General features: G+C 41.1%; 1 protein-coding gene across 43 annotated transcripts in view; it reads left to right on the top strand.

Annotated features, from left to right (window-relative positions):
* DST (dystonin) overlaps positions 1-17,233 on the top strand; it is a 439,617-nt gene that overhangs the window by 60,300 nt on the left and 362,084 nt on the right. For 34 of the 43 annotated variants that reach the window (XR_010599478.1, XR_010599479.1, XM_065587877.1 and 31 more), the window contains exon 4: positions 279-486. Coding sequence is in view for 41 of the 43 variants with exons in the window: in XM_065587877.1 (XP_065443949.1) it covers positions 279-486 (208 nt within the window). In the remaining 2 variants the exon portion in view is untranslated. Of the gene's footprint in view, positions 1-14; positions 154-278; positions 487-2,013; positions 3,153-17,233 lie in introns of those variants that run through there. The other 9 variants (XM_065587881.1, XM_065587880.1, XM_065587879.1 and 6 more) reach the window with 3 other exon arrangements.

Here is a 17,233-nt window from a genome sequence, read left to right as displayed (position 1 = left end):
GGCTAGTCCGAGATCATTTGTGAGCTGGTTGCCTGACCGCAGGCCACACGTCTTCCGCATAAATCCTCCTAAATGCATTGTCACTAAATCAGGATATTTTGGGGTACCATCTGTGGAGTTACACACACATACCCATATAAATATACAACGATGGTGAGCGACCTATTTTTTTCAGTGTTTTTATTTCTCTGTGGGGTGTTTGTAAAACAGTCTAGGCGGACTGTGGCGATCACACTATGCATTGTATATTCATGCAGTCTCTGTGTATCTCTCTGTAGAGCTCTGGAAACGCCTCCTACCGATGCTCCATGTCTTCCTCTGCGGATTTCTCCGATGAAGATGATTTCAGCCAGAAATCTGGCTCCGTGTCTCCGGCACCGGGGGACACACTGCCTTGGAACCTGCCGAAACATGAGAGATCCAAGCGGAAAATTCAAGGCGGCTCCGTGCTGGACCCAGCCGAGAGAGCAGTGCTTAGGATAGCCGGTAAGACCAGGCTCTAGGCAGCCAGACAGTGAGACCCACCAACCCGCATGTGCCCACACCATGGGCTTGCATGAGAGAGATCATGGCAAAGATTTATGTGTGTGTGGGGGGGGGGGGTGGGGGGTGGAGAGGAGGCTTGTTCATTGGCTTTGTAATATAGTCTTTAAAAATCCTGCAGCTCCGTGGAGTGGTGACTAAGCTATTTGGCCATGTTTTCCGGTTGGGTGAATTAATGCTTGTGGGAAAGAAAAAAAAAGATGAAATATGTGCAGGTGCGCCCATTAAACTTTCATGTGAAAACGCATTAGCAGTGAGAAGCTCATTTGCAATAACTCTGATTTCACATTGTGTATGCATCTTGGTCGGTGTACACACAGGCACACTTAATTGTCTTTTGTGTCTTAATGGCAGAGAGGCCACATTAAATTCAGGGAGAGGCTGGGATCACCCAGCTGGGCTCTGGATATCCTTTTAGGCGGTGTATGTGGGAACAGTGTCTGTGTAGAACAGCTCTTTGTCCATGTAGGCACATTGGAGGCCGTGCCGCTTAGGAGCCCCTCGATTGCATATTGTAGGAAAGGCACTAATGTGTTTTGATATGTGGATGGTCACTTACGCTGGCAACGAATGGCATTGAAACAGGGCAGATGCCTTGTTCTCTCCAGCTGAAAATTGACAACACCGTGTAAATTAATTCTGGGGAAAGGCAGTGGTCATTTGTGTTATCCACAGAGGTTGGTTTTGTGTGTATGTATCATCCCCTTCCCTCTTCGGGGTTTATTTCAAAGATGTTTTCACCTAATGGGGCGATTGTGAGGATGCAGTGGTCGGACCCTGTGTGGGGATGGTTGGTATAGCAGCCAAAGGTCTTTCCTCTCCATCCCGCTGGGTAATCGCTGCCCTTAGCCGATGTAGTGTGAAAAACTGCTCCGTCTTAATTTGTACCGGCACAATGCAGAGCCAGGGTTTCTCCAGACCCTGTGTCTGACGGAGAGGTCTCGTAGGATCCCTGCTGCTGGTACCGGGGTGGTGGGCGGGGCAGCAGTGAATCGGGCAGACAGACAGACATCCGCGTGGGTCTCAAGTGCTCGGAAATTCAAGCGACTGCGCCCAGCACGGCGGCTGCCCCCCAGGCCATAGTGGCAGAGCACCGAGGGGCTTGCGCTCGGGCTGGGTGAGGGAGGCAAGCAGGGGGTGGGGCCGGACTAAGGGCTCTGAGTTGATGGCGAGGCAGGGATGGTTTCGGCACCACGCAGCTGCCCAGCCCGGCTGTACATTTCTTCGAGGCTTGGGCGGCCTGGAGCCTGGGTCTTGAGCTCACTAGGGCCCGGGAAAGCCGCGTGCGTGTAAGGGGGATGTTGCACGGGGTTCAGGGAGCCCGGGATGCGGAGCGGCACAGAAGCCCCTTTCAGGCTTTGCAGTGGGCAGGGAAGAAGGGCCCAGCCCAGGCGAACAGGCGCGAGGATCCGGGGCATGGGGGGTGAGAGGCGGGAGGGGGTGGAGAGGGGCCAGGCCGGCCGGCCGCGCAGGCGCAGTTGGCGCTCATTGACACGGCGACGCATGTGAGCGGCGGGGACACCTGCTGCAGCAGCAGCGAGCCCCCGGCCCCGCAGGCCCGGCGTCCCCCGGGCAGTAGTAGCGAGAGGGCGGATGGGGGGAGTGGGTGCTGCTGGTGCTGCTGCTACAGAGCATCCCTAACACGGGCGGCCCGGCCCGCGGGATGCCCCCCCGGGCGCTGCGGCGGGACAGGCGATGCGGGCTGTGCCAGCCTCTCTAGTCCTTTGCAGCCCACGGTGGTTCCAAATAGAAACCTTTCCCCCAGCGTGGCACGGCTCGCAGGGGGCTCTGGTAGAGCAGAGGTGCGGGCGGAGGTGGCAGCTTGCTGTCCGGGCTGGGGCGGAGGGGGGAAGCGGCTTCCCGAGGGTTTGTATAGAAACCGAGACAATGAAAAGGTCCTGGCCAGAGAAGGCTGCGCCGAGGGAGGAACCCCAGGCAGCTGGCGAGTTCTTAGCAGCATCCTAGTGAGCTTTGGAGAGAAAAGCCGGGCCAGGGCTGCCGGGCCAAGCGCAACAACACAACAAGTAACCAGAGCCAGACAGGGAGCCAGACGCCGGGGGAGGGAAGGGCTCCTGCTGCAGCTCTTATTCAGGCAAAACCCTCAGTGCATTTGCACAAGTGGGGCCTGCAGCAGAATCGGGCCCTAAGTGATCACCCAGGAGCGATTTAACTGTCAAAAGGGGAGAAATGTCTCCATGAAGAAGGAGCCGGAGGTCACCTCCATGGCCGGGCTGTGGCGCCCATGCTGTCCTGGAGCTGCTGCAGCCCTGGCTGCCTTCCTGCTCTCAGGCCGTTAGCCGAGCGCAGAGATTTGCTGCTAATGAAATCCGAGAGGAAGCCCTTGCTATTGGAGCCACACACATGCTCACACACTGCTCGGGAGGGGGGCATGGGCGTTTCCTCGGCCAGCTTGCATAGCACCCCTCCTCCCTCCCTCCCTCTAGCCTTTTTTTGCAGTTCCCAAGGCTTCGAGCTGTCTGCAGCCTTGGAGTGAACTGGTCAGTGTTACCCTCCAGCCATGGCTGGTTACCTTTCCCCTGGTGCTTACCACTATGCCGAAGAGCAGGAGTACCTACAGGCTTACGAAGATGTTCTGGAGAGATACAAAGGTACAGTAGATTAGCGCTGCAGCATGGGGCATGGGTTTACTGGGTACGTGCTAATAGTGTAGGGCTTACTTTAAATAGCACTGGTGGTTGCAAGTAAACAAGGGTCAGAATCAGATCCTCTGGATATCTGCTATTCCAGTCCGCTACCATCAAGAGTTTGAAGTGGAAGGTAATGAAATGTCCTTAGACAAGATCCATTGCCTCCTGGAGAGGGTCATTTCTTATGGAGCAGTCTGTTGATTGCTTTCAGTAAAGCGCTTAAGTGACACTGTTCTTTTCTTGCTGGGGTGTGAGGACACCACTGACATTTCAATGAGATTATTCTAAGACTCTACTGACTGATGCTTGTCTGGGATGAGAACTAGTAAATAAAACTGTATTCTATGGTCCTAATAAATCCAGTGAAATATGTGTTTATTGCAAAGACTGCTTTAAGCAATAAAACACACCACACCATTTTTTGAAAGATCCTTTTGTGCTTAAAGCTCTAATATATGTTGTTCTTTTCAATAATTATGTAAGAACGACTGCTTCGTGCAACATTATGAAGCTTTTTCATTTAGTACAGGAAGAAAAACCTTTCTAATGTACATAAGATATATACAATTTATTTTATTCTATTAGAAATGTTAATTGTATTATTTCCTTATCCTGGATGGTATGGAAGAGGTACATAGGACACATAATTCATTATTTTATATTTCACTGCATTGTTAATATTAAACCTTAAAAACTAGATCAAAGTAATGTTTAAGATCCTATCTTAATTAACAAGAGATGGAATTAAACAGACTGAATCTTCATCCTGAAAATAGTCCCTGTGTGCACGTTGCAGCTTATTTGGTATTTGCTGTTCGGAATCCTTTTGCAATACCTCGGTCCAAGATGAGCTAGGTGGTTTCAGTTTTATATCAGAAAGTCTTGATTTTGTGGTTTTAAGATACAACTTTTTGGAAATTCATTGTTGGGTAAGGGTTTTAGCTACTGAATTCCCACTGACTTTAATGGGAATGACATAGTGAAATCAGTTTTATTTGAAGATGTCTGAGTTAATTTTATTCTATCCTGATTGTTAATGGTAAAATTAAAAACAAAAATGAAATTATCTTCAAATGAGATTTATCAGGTCTGAGTGTACTTTATACCTGTTTCACTTGTAGAGCATGTATTATTAATACTATTGACAATGACTCTTTGTGTCTATTGTGTCAATGTATCTAGGGAGCGTGTGCACTATTTCTGTAATAAAATTCATTAGCACATTTTAAAGGAGAAATAATTATTGTGTTTATTAGATCCTAGAAAAAAGGAAATGCTTGCTCCACTCTATTTTTTCATCATCAAAAGTGATTTTATACACATTTCTGACTATTCTTTTCCAAATGTTGATTTTTAAAGCAAGCAGGCTGTATTAAGATTATCAGATGAAAAGTGTTGAAAAACCTAAAGTGTATATATTTCTTGATGCTGTGATTTAAAATTTAGCTGAATAGATTTAAATTAAAAAAAAAAAAAAGCAAATTTGTTCCCAGAGACAGATCTATAGGTTTCAGTCTAGTTTATATAGTCACTTGATATACCCAGGAAAATTCATAATGGATATATTATTTTAGGACTTGATGCTACCGACCTAAGTCCCCTGATTTCAATGGGAGTTTTGCGTGAGTAAGAGCTACAAGGTTGGGTCCTTACCTGTGGTAGGACTAGTGCAGGGGTCGGCAACCTTTCAGAAGTGGTGTGCCGAGTCTTCATTTATTCACTCTGATTTAAGGTTTCACATGCCAGTAATACATTTTAACATTTTTAGAAGATCTCTTTCTATAAGTCTATAATATATAACTCAACTATTGTTGTATGTAAAGTAAATAAGTTTTTTAAAATGTTTAAGAAGTTTCATTTAAAATTAAATTAAAATGCAGAGCTCCCCAGACCGGCGGCCAGGACCCGGGCAGTGTGAGTGCTGCTGAAAATCAGCTCGCGTGCCGCCTTTGGCACGCGTGCCATAGGTTGCCTACCCTTGCACTAGTGGATGCTGATACAGTAGACTCCTAGGCTAATTAACATATTTATTTTTTTAGTACATTCTATAATTGTTGAAGTTTGTTACCTTATCTGTGGGGAGGAGGATTGGACACATTCATATTGTATTTTAAAATATGGCAGACTCCTTAAAATGTTTCAGTAAGCATCCAGTTTCTTTTGCTTTAATTTTTTGGTGATGTACTTAGCTCATCAATATACTGTACTTGGCAGCTTGTTACATTCAATCACTGGGAAAAAAGGTAAAGATTTTAGCTTGTTTTAATAATGAAGCATTGAAAAACTGGAAAATACATTATTTTCCAAAGTGTTTTCAAGCCGGTTATATTTTCCCATCAGAGTCCCAGTAGTATGACTTCACTACAGTGATTGTTATCCTGATGACTTGCTATGGGAGCTGATCTAATCAGAAAAGAATTGCTGCAATATATGCTTTGAACAGGGAGTGCCATTTCACAAAACTTTGAAAGAAACTGCATTTGTTGGTTTTAAAAAAAATCAAATAAAGAATGTAATAACTTGCATTTTTGCTTTTTCAAGGTGAAGAGTCTTAATCACTTCTTTTAATTCAAACATTTTTTCTTGCTTGCAGAATATGCTTGTGTTCATTTGGGACATTATCAGGGTGCCAAATTATCTGTGCCCCAGCTGTTGAATACTGTAACTAGCAGAGTCAGCTGTAGAAAATTCATTGCCTGTCTTGGAAGGCATGGAATCACATGATGCTGTCTCATTAAGAAATTCTGGCTATTTGATTTAGAAAAAAGAGGAATTGAAAAATAAGTCCTGTTAAAGTGTAACTGCGAGGTTTTGATCTTCACCTTTTTATATAGCCAGGCTAGACCACAGTTCTGGAAGACCTTACATAAACAAGAACTTGATTGCTTTAACAATTGAAACCACGGTATCTTGAGTGTCTTGCAAATGCTGTTGTTGACCATGTCTTTAGCTCCGACAGCAAATAATTGGGCAACTGTTCACTAAATCCGAGGTAGCACAGAAGAGCTGTTTGCTATGGGAGAAAAGGGTGTTGTGTTCTGATTCTTGGTCAGTTCAGTCTCTGAGTAGTCAGTTGTCTCTGACCATCCTTTTTTCCCCCTTGATCCTTATAAAGCTGACTCACAGCAGAATTTCTAAAGCCTTCTGATGGAAAAAAAAAATCACATTACCTCAGCTGATACAGAAATCATATTGAATAAAGCCACTTATTCAAGGGAAAAATTGCTTCTTTGTTAGTAGTTCCTCTAGAAATGGTCAAAGGCAATGCCTTTGTTGTGATGGTGGATATAAAATATCCAGTACATTTTATATGGAAACATACAGCATATTTGTCTTGTTTGTGATTTAACATGGAAGATGCAGAATGATACAGTATATGTACTGATTATCATAATTAATAATAGCTATGGGCTTTATCTGCAATCCAGCACTGACTTTAGTGGGTGTTCCAAGTGCAGAGAAGTTGCAAAAATGGTCTGTTTTTACCCTTTAAATTATCTTATCAACATGTCTGAAAACAAAGACTAATCAAATTCATCATCAAGTACATCAGTCCTAACCATATATAGTTAAAATTTGCCATGGTGGTGATTAACCTGTTTTTCCACTATCATTTTGTTTTTAATGAGACTCATAACAATAAGAAGAACAGGAGTACTTGTGGCACCTTAGAGACTAACAAATTTATTAGAGCATAAGCTAAATTCATAACAATCTATACCAGTGGTTCTCAAACTTTTTTTTTCGTGGACCACTTGAAAATTGCTGAAGTTCTCGGCGGACCACTTAATGATCTTTCCAAATGTTGTTTGTACCATTAGCTAACTATTGTAAAGTGCTTTGGATAAAAACGCTATTTTAAAAAAAACCCTTAATAATTAACGTTTTTTTGTTCTACAAATAAAAGCACACAACTCATATTTTAATATCAGTAGTCTTACCTTTCTAATGCAATGGATGTGCCCTCTCTCCCCTGCCACGGCAACCCCCGAGCCGGGGCTGGGAAGGAGGGGGGTCTCTTACTGTCTCCCCTGCAGCAGCAGCCCCTGAGCTAGGGCTGGGAAGGAGGACTGTCTCTCCCCAGCAGCCGCAGCCCTGGAGCTGGTGAAAGTTACCTTTCTCTGGCAGCTGCAGACCTTCTTGTCGGAAATTCCCCCGACTCCCTCTTCTCACCCTACTGCCCCCTCCCACCTACCTCCTATTCCCCCCCAAGGCCACTATCTCACCTTACATGTGCATCTTCTCCAGGGTCCAGGGTAATTGGGAGGGTGTCCCTTCATTCTCTCATGTGCGGCTGCCCAGGTGCGCACCTTAGAGGGAACTGTCCACGGACCACCTGAATGAAGCTCACAGACCACTGGTGGTCTGCGGACCACAGTCTAATCTATACATCCTATATATATAATTTTAATTTACCAGACACTATCACTGTGAATTACTGGGATGGATTGTTCCATCCAGGGCTTTGGAGCTGTGCTTCGGCTCCGCTCCAGCTCCAGGCAAAAATCTGCAGCTCCACTGCTTCGGAGCTGCTCTGTGCTCCAGCTCTGGTCTCCGCTCCAAAGCCTTGGTTCCATCTAACAAAAGTCATTTAAAATGGGTTTATGTCTTTAAATGCATAGCTTTTGATAAGAGTTACTTTGGTGTAAAATTGGCGTAATGCAACAGGGAATCAGGCCCTACATTTGTAATCCCTCATATATGGTTATCTTTTCTTCTCCCTCTCTTTCCCTGTATGTTAATTATAAATAATTGTTTCATAAAAATGAATTTAGTTTAGTTTTTACAACTACGTAGGAAAGTTTCCTCCCTCATATCACTGTTGAGGTTGTGTCATCTAACAGCTAGTGTGTGTGTCTGTTCTGAAACAAAGAGAAAATTCTTAGAGTTAAACATTTATAAATACATCATAATTATAAAGGAACATTCTCATGATATATGTTATTTAAATAAATGTACACAGCTTCCTGGGCCATGCAGACTCCAGAATGCCATGGATCTTGGCTGGAAAGGAAGCTGCTCTATGTGACAGAAACTTCAGCTTGAAAAGGCCACCCATAGAAAAATAGTCCTGTTGCTCTGGGTATGGAATTTGCTGGGTGGTGGTGTCATGTAAATAAGTTCTCAACGCCTTCAGCATTTGATTACTGTTTCCTTTAAAGTCCTTATGAATGGCTGTGGAGCAAATGGATTATTCCCATTTTAAACTGCAGTGTCTGTTTAGAGGAGGGGGCTCATGGAGGAGGAGAGGATGGCAGAGTTTAGTAGACCATCCTACACCGTCAAAGACATTTAGCATTTAATCAACTGCTTTTCTAGATCAGCAAAGTGATTTGGACTCTATCAACCTCAAGAAAACTGAAGTGTTTTACTAGCCGGCTCCAGGAAAAATGTATTCTTCCCCCCAAATTGCAATTGATGACACATTGCTGAATGTGACAGAAAAATTTTGCTATCTTGACAGCACTTCAATAATGCCATGATTGACGATGAAATCACTCAGTGCATTTCTAAAGCTAGCTCTGCCTGTGGTCGATTTTGTCACCACCTGTAGAATGTGAGAGGCATTCAACTTCACACCAAGATTAATGCCTACCATGCAGTCCTGTGAAGCACTCTTCTCTATGTCTGTAAAAATGGCACTTGAAGCAACTAGAAGATTTTCACGTGCATTGTCTGTGTCTCATCTGTAAAATCAAGTGGTTGGTCAGGATACCAAACACTGGAGTCCTGGACCAGTGCTGTATGACTAGTGTTAAATCCCTGATGATACAGGCTCAACTTTGTTGGTCTGGTCACCTTGTATGCATGGATGATACACAACTTCCCCGTTGAAAATGGAAGCACGTATGGTGGAAGGCCAATGAAAACGATACAAGGACACTCTCAAAGCTCACCTAAAAGCTGGCCACATCAATCCAAGCACATGGGAAGCTGCTGCTGCTGCTAACAGGTCAGGTTGGCTGCAGACCTGTTGGCCTGTGGTTAAAGCTATGTAAAATAGCAGAACAGAAAAAGCTAAAGAGAAATGTGAACAAAGAAAGCAGGCTATGGCACGAACATGTGGCCATGTCTGCCTGATTTGCAGGATGCACCTGCGGATCCCTCATTGGTTTACATTTGTACAAGAAGATGTGCTGAAACAAACTGACTCTCCTACGTCATCTATGCTGGAAGGCGCCAATACTTCTGTGGGTCTATATGTAAGAGAAAAGTAATCGGAGTTTGGCCCTTTATTTGGAGAACTAATAAAAGTCTCTCATAGGTTTTCTGGTAATTCCCAATTCCAACTGGGTCAAAAATACTAAAAATATTTCAGCCTATCATATGCTTATGGCCAAAAAGAGGAGATGGAACAGCATATGAAAAATATTAATCATAATTTCTCTTAAAAGGCTTGGTTTGGGCTCAGTGCACATTTTGAGTCACAATTTTGGCTGGTTCCTATATAACTAATTCACTGATCCCTAATGATAATATTTATTTCCTTTTCATACAGACTTTGATTAGGCTTATTTTCTTTCCATTAACATTGGTTAAAGCACATGCTTAAATTTAAGTATGAGCTTAAGTCCCATTGATTCTCATTGTGCTTAAAGTTATGCACATGCTTACGTACTTTTCTACTTTTCTGAATAAGAATGCTTAAAATTAAGTTTAACTACTCTGTTGAATTGAGGCCATAAAGAATAATTTTTTTGTAAATGTCAGATATGAATGCAGCCTTATTGCTGCATGCCTGAAATGTTTCTTGAAAAGAATCATTAGAGGCTTGTAATTTAACAAAGCCTTGATTTTTCTGTAGTGGGTGAAAATATTCATCTACTGAATGCTTGTAGTCAACCAAGCTTTCAGACAGGTGAAATAATGCTTACAAAGACATTACAGTTCTCAAGTAAAATCTTGAAGTCCATATGAAGAGCCAGATCCTGCAAGTGGATCTGTGTAGGCAGACTCTTGTATCTATGATGACCCAGGGACTTCAGAAATCCACCCATGCAGATCAGTTTGTAGGATTGGGGTCTAAGTTATTACTCAAGTCCTTATTCATGAAAGCTCTCTTTGAAATTACTTGTCCTCAGGACATTGGAATATGACTGTAACTGAACTGAAAGTATATTAATAGCTCTACATTTCTCATAATATTATTTAATAATAATAGCATTTGTGCACAAGTCATTTTATCTGTTGATAAGTAATGTAGCAATTTTTCAAAATCCTGTGCATGTTAAGTACAAATACAGTTTTACTGAAAATAATTTAGAAATAAGTTATTTAAAGGAAAAATATGTTAAGGGTTATATTCTGCTCACTGCAGTCACACAAGTAGTTCCATCGATATCATTGAAAAAGTGGGAATAAGATGAGCAGGTGTAGGGTTCTGATGGGTCATATATATATCAAATACGGCATTTCAAAACAGTGGTCCAAAATCTGCGGTTAGTTGCACCCATATGGCCTTGTTGAACTTGAAATGTCAGTATATTATAAGTGTCATTTCATAATTTATATGCAAAAGTAACTATTTTGCACTCATGTAATGTACCATATGCATTGAAATAGGACAGCAATCAGCTATCCTTCGGGCCAGAAAACTTCATTGCTCTAGACTCAGATTCAGGTAGCCAGTTATCTGCCAGCTGACACTTTATACCACTTGGGTCTAAAATTAGTAGATGTCCTCTGTATTAGGATTAGCAGAAGTGTGTATGTTATGGTTCACAAAATGTGTAAAAGCCAGACTCCTTTGTACATGTGTTTGAACTGTTTCTCCAAACAAATGCCATTTGAACATTTAGTAGGACAGAAAAGGGCATAAAAGCTGTGGAAATGAAATGGGTATTCTTTCATCCCATTTGTGATCTTTTGCTCTGGCTGATCTGGTTACAGTCTAAATGTTCCTCATGTGATCAGATCTCTTCAGCAGAGTAGAAGCAGCTAAACATTGACAAGTGTCTGTGATATTTTGGACAGACATTTTGAAATAATAATACAACCCACACAGTGCTACTACAACAACTTTAGTGAAGCAAATGACAGTCCTGTTCCTGCAATCTGTAGTCAGGCAAAACTCCCATTGATTTCAATGGGAGTAAGGATTCCAGGACTGGGCCCCTGACGTTTTTTAATCTAGAGATTGGCAATTCACATATATACTGAAAATTAGGTGTGCCTAAAGCATTCATTTTAGAAGCCACTGCAGTAGAGTCACCCATTATTTACAGAGGTAGAGTGTTTTTATCAAGATAACTCTAGTAATAGAGGTGGATATTTTCAAATGCACAAATAGCAGTTAGGGGCCTAGCTTTCATTTACTTTCAGTAGGAGTCAGGCTTTTAACTGCCATTTGTGCCTTGGAAAATCTCCAGAGATTATACATAGTTCAGATTAGAACTTGATTCATGAAAACATATTATATTCTGTTTTGCTGATTAATTCTGCATTTAAGGCTAAATTTGTTGGAGAGTTTTTAATCTTAAATTTCCTTTGGAGGAACGTTCAAGAGCATCTCCAGAAGGATGGTAGGTTTCATAAGGAAAAAGGGTATCAGAGTTCTCTTTGGTGTTTTAGAGCAAACATTTTTCTCATTACATGGCTTTATGAATTCTATCCGCTTGCTGCAATTTTCAGCAAAATAATTAACTGTGGAGAAACATATTTTTGTTTAGATGTAGTTTCACTGACATATTTATGCTAGGGAAAGGGTAGGATTTGGCTGTGAGTAGAAGGAGGGAGGAATGGGCAAAGCTAATTTTATTGGAAGACGGTCAAAATGAATTGGGTTCCTTGATGAAATTATCTGATAAAATAATAATTGTTCTCATCATAATAACGTTTTGGCACAGTGTTCTCTAGTTCCATTTTTTAATAATTAACCTTTAATATACAAAAATCCATGTCTGAGATTTTCAAATCTGACTAGCTACTCAACTGTAATTAATTTCAACGTGTGGCCAAATTGCCTAGCCATCTTTGAAAATCTCAACCCATATGCGTTTTCAATACTGTTTTTTGTTAAGAATTCCATTACTGAGAAAGAGTTCACTTTTACTGCATATCAGGTTTCTTCATGTAATCCTTATATATTTATATTTAAATAGTTTTGTAATTTTTACTTTTATAGTAATATGCATGGCTGTGCTTCAAGGCTTATATTAAATTGAAAGATATAAACGTAGTTGTAAAGCAAGCCAGAGGTATGACGTGTTGATTCAGAGTGGGTTTACAATCATGTGTTGAATGATTGATTCTTGATGTACATATCATGAGTTCTTTTCATTTGTAAAGATTACATTTGCTTGCCTAAAACAATGCATTGTTTATATGTCCTGACATTTAGAGTGTCAAATTGAAACATTTGTTAGACTTTGGTAACCAAGTAATACCCAAGGGAACTTAAGGAATGCAGTATTTTTCCTGAGGAGTAAATTTGTGTCCACATTGACTTGGAATCTGATATCAAATGTATGGATTAAATTAAATAGCATGAGAAAATAAGAGAGATTCCTTATATTAACCATGAAAGCTTTCTGAATTTGGGGGATTAAGTATTAGAAATGTACTGCTGCGGTTCCCCTGGCTTTAGGCAATAACTTCAGTGTACAATATTATAAAGAGCCTTTTGAAGATTTAGGCATCTAACTTTACAATGTCAATGGATCTTTGCATATTTTAAGGACAGTGATGTTTTTGCATATCTACACCAAACAATGTATGCTTCTCCCTGCCTGACTCTGCCATGCCTCCATCCTCTTGTCCTTCACTTGCCTCCTCAAAACTTATTCATGAGGCCTGCAAACTCTAGTCTTCTCTTTTTAGAAATCATATAAATAAAATGTGGAAGAATAATAACAATAATAATAATAATATAATAAAAAACACAAAGAACCCAGAAAATCAAGACTCTGAACCTTGATAATGTGTATTTAAGATACAGGGTGACAACTTATTACTGTTACCCTTGTCCTCCACTCCCCCTTCCATCCAGGTTTGAGATAATTATTTTCAACTTATATTTGGGGTAGATTTTGCACTGACTTCCTCAGGTGCATCAGAAGGGGCAAACTCAGCCAGGATTCCTCTTGGGAGCTTTGAGTTAGTGCACATTGGCACACTCACTGAGCGACTGTTGGGAACTGGTATCACAAGTAAGGATCTGGGAATAAGGAACCAACCTCCTATCTGTTGGAGAGGGAGTAGAATATTTTCCCTCTGCACTGGTGGTTGGTAGGGAAAGGGGCAGATCCACGTTCCTATCCTCACCCTGCCTATTCCTGCCCCTCATAAAACACATAGAGTGGGGGTGGAAGGAGGGATCAGAAACCACAGATCTTTTGGAATTCTGGACAGTGAATCAAGCAGCAGGAGAAGCATTTAACCTCTTCCCTGTCCCTTTTGCCTCCACAGAAGGGCCGGCCACAATCCAGTAAATTTAGCAGTTCAAATTCCTTAGATCAGATTCTGATCTCAGATACATGGGTGTAAAGCTGGAGTAACTCCACAGACTTAAGTGAAATTGTGCCACCTCTACTCTTACCTACTTGTATCAAAATCTGGTTTGTCTATTAAGTAAAAAATTCTGGAACTATATAAAGAATTACATTAAAAACACAAAATGTGTTAGAAGAATGTTAAGGTTGTAAAGTCAAGCACTCAAAAGCTAGAAAATGCCAGATTTAAAGATGCCTGTGCAACTTTAATTTGGACCCCTTGTGAGTTTAGATTATGATACAGTTTTCAATCCTTGAACACATACTGTTTTGTTCTACAGAGCCCCTGCCTCTCTCAGTGAATGAGTAATTATTAAATATTACTTTTTATCCTCATTCAGTGTGTGGCCACATGCCTTATTTACTGCACACCATTCAAACTGTACACCAAATACAAATTATTAACCTCCTGGGGTATCATGGTGGTTTTCAGCATAGTATATGGGAATAGAGGCACGGAGAAATTAAGGCCAGAATTATCAAAAAGCATCCACTAATTTGGGGTGCCCAACTTGAGACTGATAGGGCCTGATTTTCCAGAATACTTAGCATATTTATAGCACATTATATGTTCAAATCACAGCTCCAGATGTCTTCAGTTGCAGTTGTGAGTGCTCAACACTTCTGCAAAACTGTCTCCTGGCCCCATTGGGCACCCAGAAAATGAGGAATTCACAACTAGTGATTAACTGAACACTTTCAGTGAGTTGCCAAGCATCACGCAGAAGCAGAGATAGAATTCAGTTCTCCAGTATGGCACTCACCTGCCTTAACCCTCGTTAATGAGGTAGGAGATTGCAGTAAGAGAAAGGTGTTACTGTGATTTTGCTCTTAAAGACATTGTCATCAGTCACTCCTCACATACTAGATGATTACGAGTAATTACTAGTAAATACACTGCAAATACATTCCATTACAACCATTAAAACTATCTTCCTGTAAGTATTCCCTGCCTCATTCACTACACGTCTTCCAATTTCTCTAGTTTAGTAGTTCTCAAACTTCTGTTCTGGTGACCCCTTTCACATAGCAAGCCTCTGAGAGCGAGACCCCTTATAAATTAAAAACACTTCTAAATATATTTAACAACATTTTAAATGCTGGAGGCAAAGCAGGGTTTGGGGTGGAGGCTGACAGTTCACGACCCCCCCCCATGTAATAACCTCACAACCCCCTGAAGGGTCTCGACCCCCAGTTTGAGAACACCTGTTCTAGCTAATGAGATAGGGGTCTTACAGACAACAGCGTTATTCAGAGCACAGCCTGGATTCATCCCCAGAGCACTGTCCATCTGTACATTAAATGAGGCAGGGGTCCTCTAGAAAAAATAATATGGGATCATGTAATGAAACACTGTCATAATGTGCAAATTCAAGGTGTCCAAGGTTACAAGGGCTTATTATCACAGTGTTGTGCTCTTATCTGGATGATATAATGAAGGATAGCAGAGGGTCCTCACTGTTTGACCCATATATTGGCCTGTATGTGATCTGATTATAAAAGATATTTTTCTAGTAGCAAACTCAACAAGCAGTTTCCACCCTTCAAAAAATACAGAACGAGTTAAAGCCAATAAAGTGACTTTTTTGTATGTGTATGCATGTGGAAATTTGACCTGGCCGTGAGGCTCCAATCAAGTTGCTGATGTGTTTCTGCAATAATGAATAAAGTCACATTCTGAAGAGTCAATCCCTGCAGAGTTTAATTCAATTCAATGAAAGCTGCAACAGAGCAAAGTGTTCACGATGCAGAAACTTAAGGCAGGGAACTTGTTGTTCTCACTCTCCCTTCTTTTTTAAAAGATCACAGTTCTCTCAGTCACAGCTTTAGTACTGTAACTCATATATAGGAACATAGGGATTGTCATAAGCAATCAGACAGTTGGTCTGTATCGTCTGATATCTTGAATTGTTTGTACCTGACACAGCAGATGACAACAAACATCCCCACTGAACTTGGCCAATTGTACAATGCTCTGTAGAAATATAGCCTGCTGAGGTATAGAAGCCATCAGCTTAAGCCTCAAAGACGTGGTTTTCCTTGTATTATCTTAGTAACTGAATATGTTAATAGTGTTAAGATTACTTATTCATTAAAAAACTCCTGTTACAGTATTTATCTCAATGATCTCCCCATCCTGGCAATAAGTAGCACAGGTTGATTACAAGCTGTGTGAAGAAGTATATTTTGTTTGCAGTTTACTATTTTATTATGGCACAAAGTAAGAAAAATAGTCTGATTTATGTTTTCTACAGCTTCATTATTTTGTGTATTTGACTGAGGAGCCTTTTGGTTCTTCTCCACTAAAGGTTTAATCATTGCAGCTTTTGCAGTCTCTTCACATATGTAAACCCCCTTGCATCATGAAGCTGATAATCATTTTACTTACACTTCTGTGCACTTTTTTAATCTCAGTGATATCTATTTCTTGAGATGAGGTAGCCAAATGGAACACAATACTCCAGGCATTATTATTATTTTATAATGCAATACAACAATATCGTCTTTAGTATTTTTAAATCCTTTTGAAATATATTCAAGCTTTTTATTTGCTTTTTGCATCTTTGCAATTAATTAGGTAATCAGCTTTACTGATCTACATGCAATGACTAGACACTTCTCCTATCAGGACACTGTTAGTTCAGACTATCCGTTTGTCTGAGAGACAAGGTGAATGAGGTAATATCTCTTATTGGATCAGTTTCTGTTTTTGAGCTTAGACTCTGCAAAAGGTACTGAGAGTGTTACTGCTAAATACAAGGTGGAACAGATCATTAAGCATAAGAAGTTAACACATGTTACATGAGACCATTCAAGGTGAAGTAGGCAGTTAACATCTCTGCAGTCCTAGGACAAAGGAGAGTTAGTGGATTACAGATTGTTGTAAAGACCCATAAATCCAGTGTCTTTACTGAGCCTGTGATTTTTAGTGTCTAGCAAAGTTATGAGTTTTAGCTCCCAGGCTCAGCTTTTGAAGGTGTTGTGTAGTTTCTTTTGAGGGTGAAGACTGAGAAGTCAGTTATGGAGTGATTGTTTTGTGAAAAGTATTTGCCCATGTGTGGTATGGTATTTTTATCTTCTCTCATTTTTCTGGGTGAGTTCATTCAGGAGATGATCTGGTTTCACCCACATAGTTGTTATTGGGGCATTTAGTGCACTGGATGAGGTACACCACATACTGTGGTAGGCTTGTGTAGGACCCATGGATCTTAGAAGGTGTGTTGTGCAGGATATTGATCATTGTAGCAGTGGAGATAATGTCTGCAGGTTTTACATCTGTTCTGGCAGGGTCTGGTGCTGCTTTGAGTTGATGCTTCTGATGAGCTTGGCAAGGTTGCAAAAGAGGGAGTTGGGAAAGATGTCTTTCAGGATGTGATCCCCACTGAGTCTGGGTTGTAATTGTTTAATGATATTCTGTATGGGTATGTGTTTGTATGAGTAATTTAGATTTTTATTTCGAAGACTTGTTAATTTGCATTTAAATTAAATTTCATCTGCTGCCTTGCTGCCCAATCCTCCAGTGTGAGCAGGTCCTTTTAGAGTCTTATCAGT

Source organism: Chrysemys picta, chromosome 3 (genome assembly GCF_011386835.1).
Source record: "Chrysemys picta bellii isolate R12L10 chromosome 3, ASM1138683v2, whole genome shotgun sequence".
NCBI classification, from domain to species: Eukaryota; Metazoa; Chordata; order Testudines; family Emydidae; genus Chrysemys; species Chrysemys picta.
The sequence above is the reverse complement of the archived record's forward strand: the minus strand, read 5'-3'. Positions and strand labels throughout refer to the sequence as shown.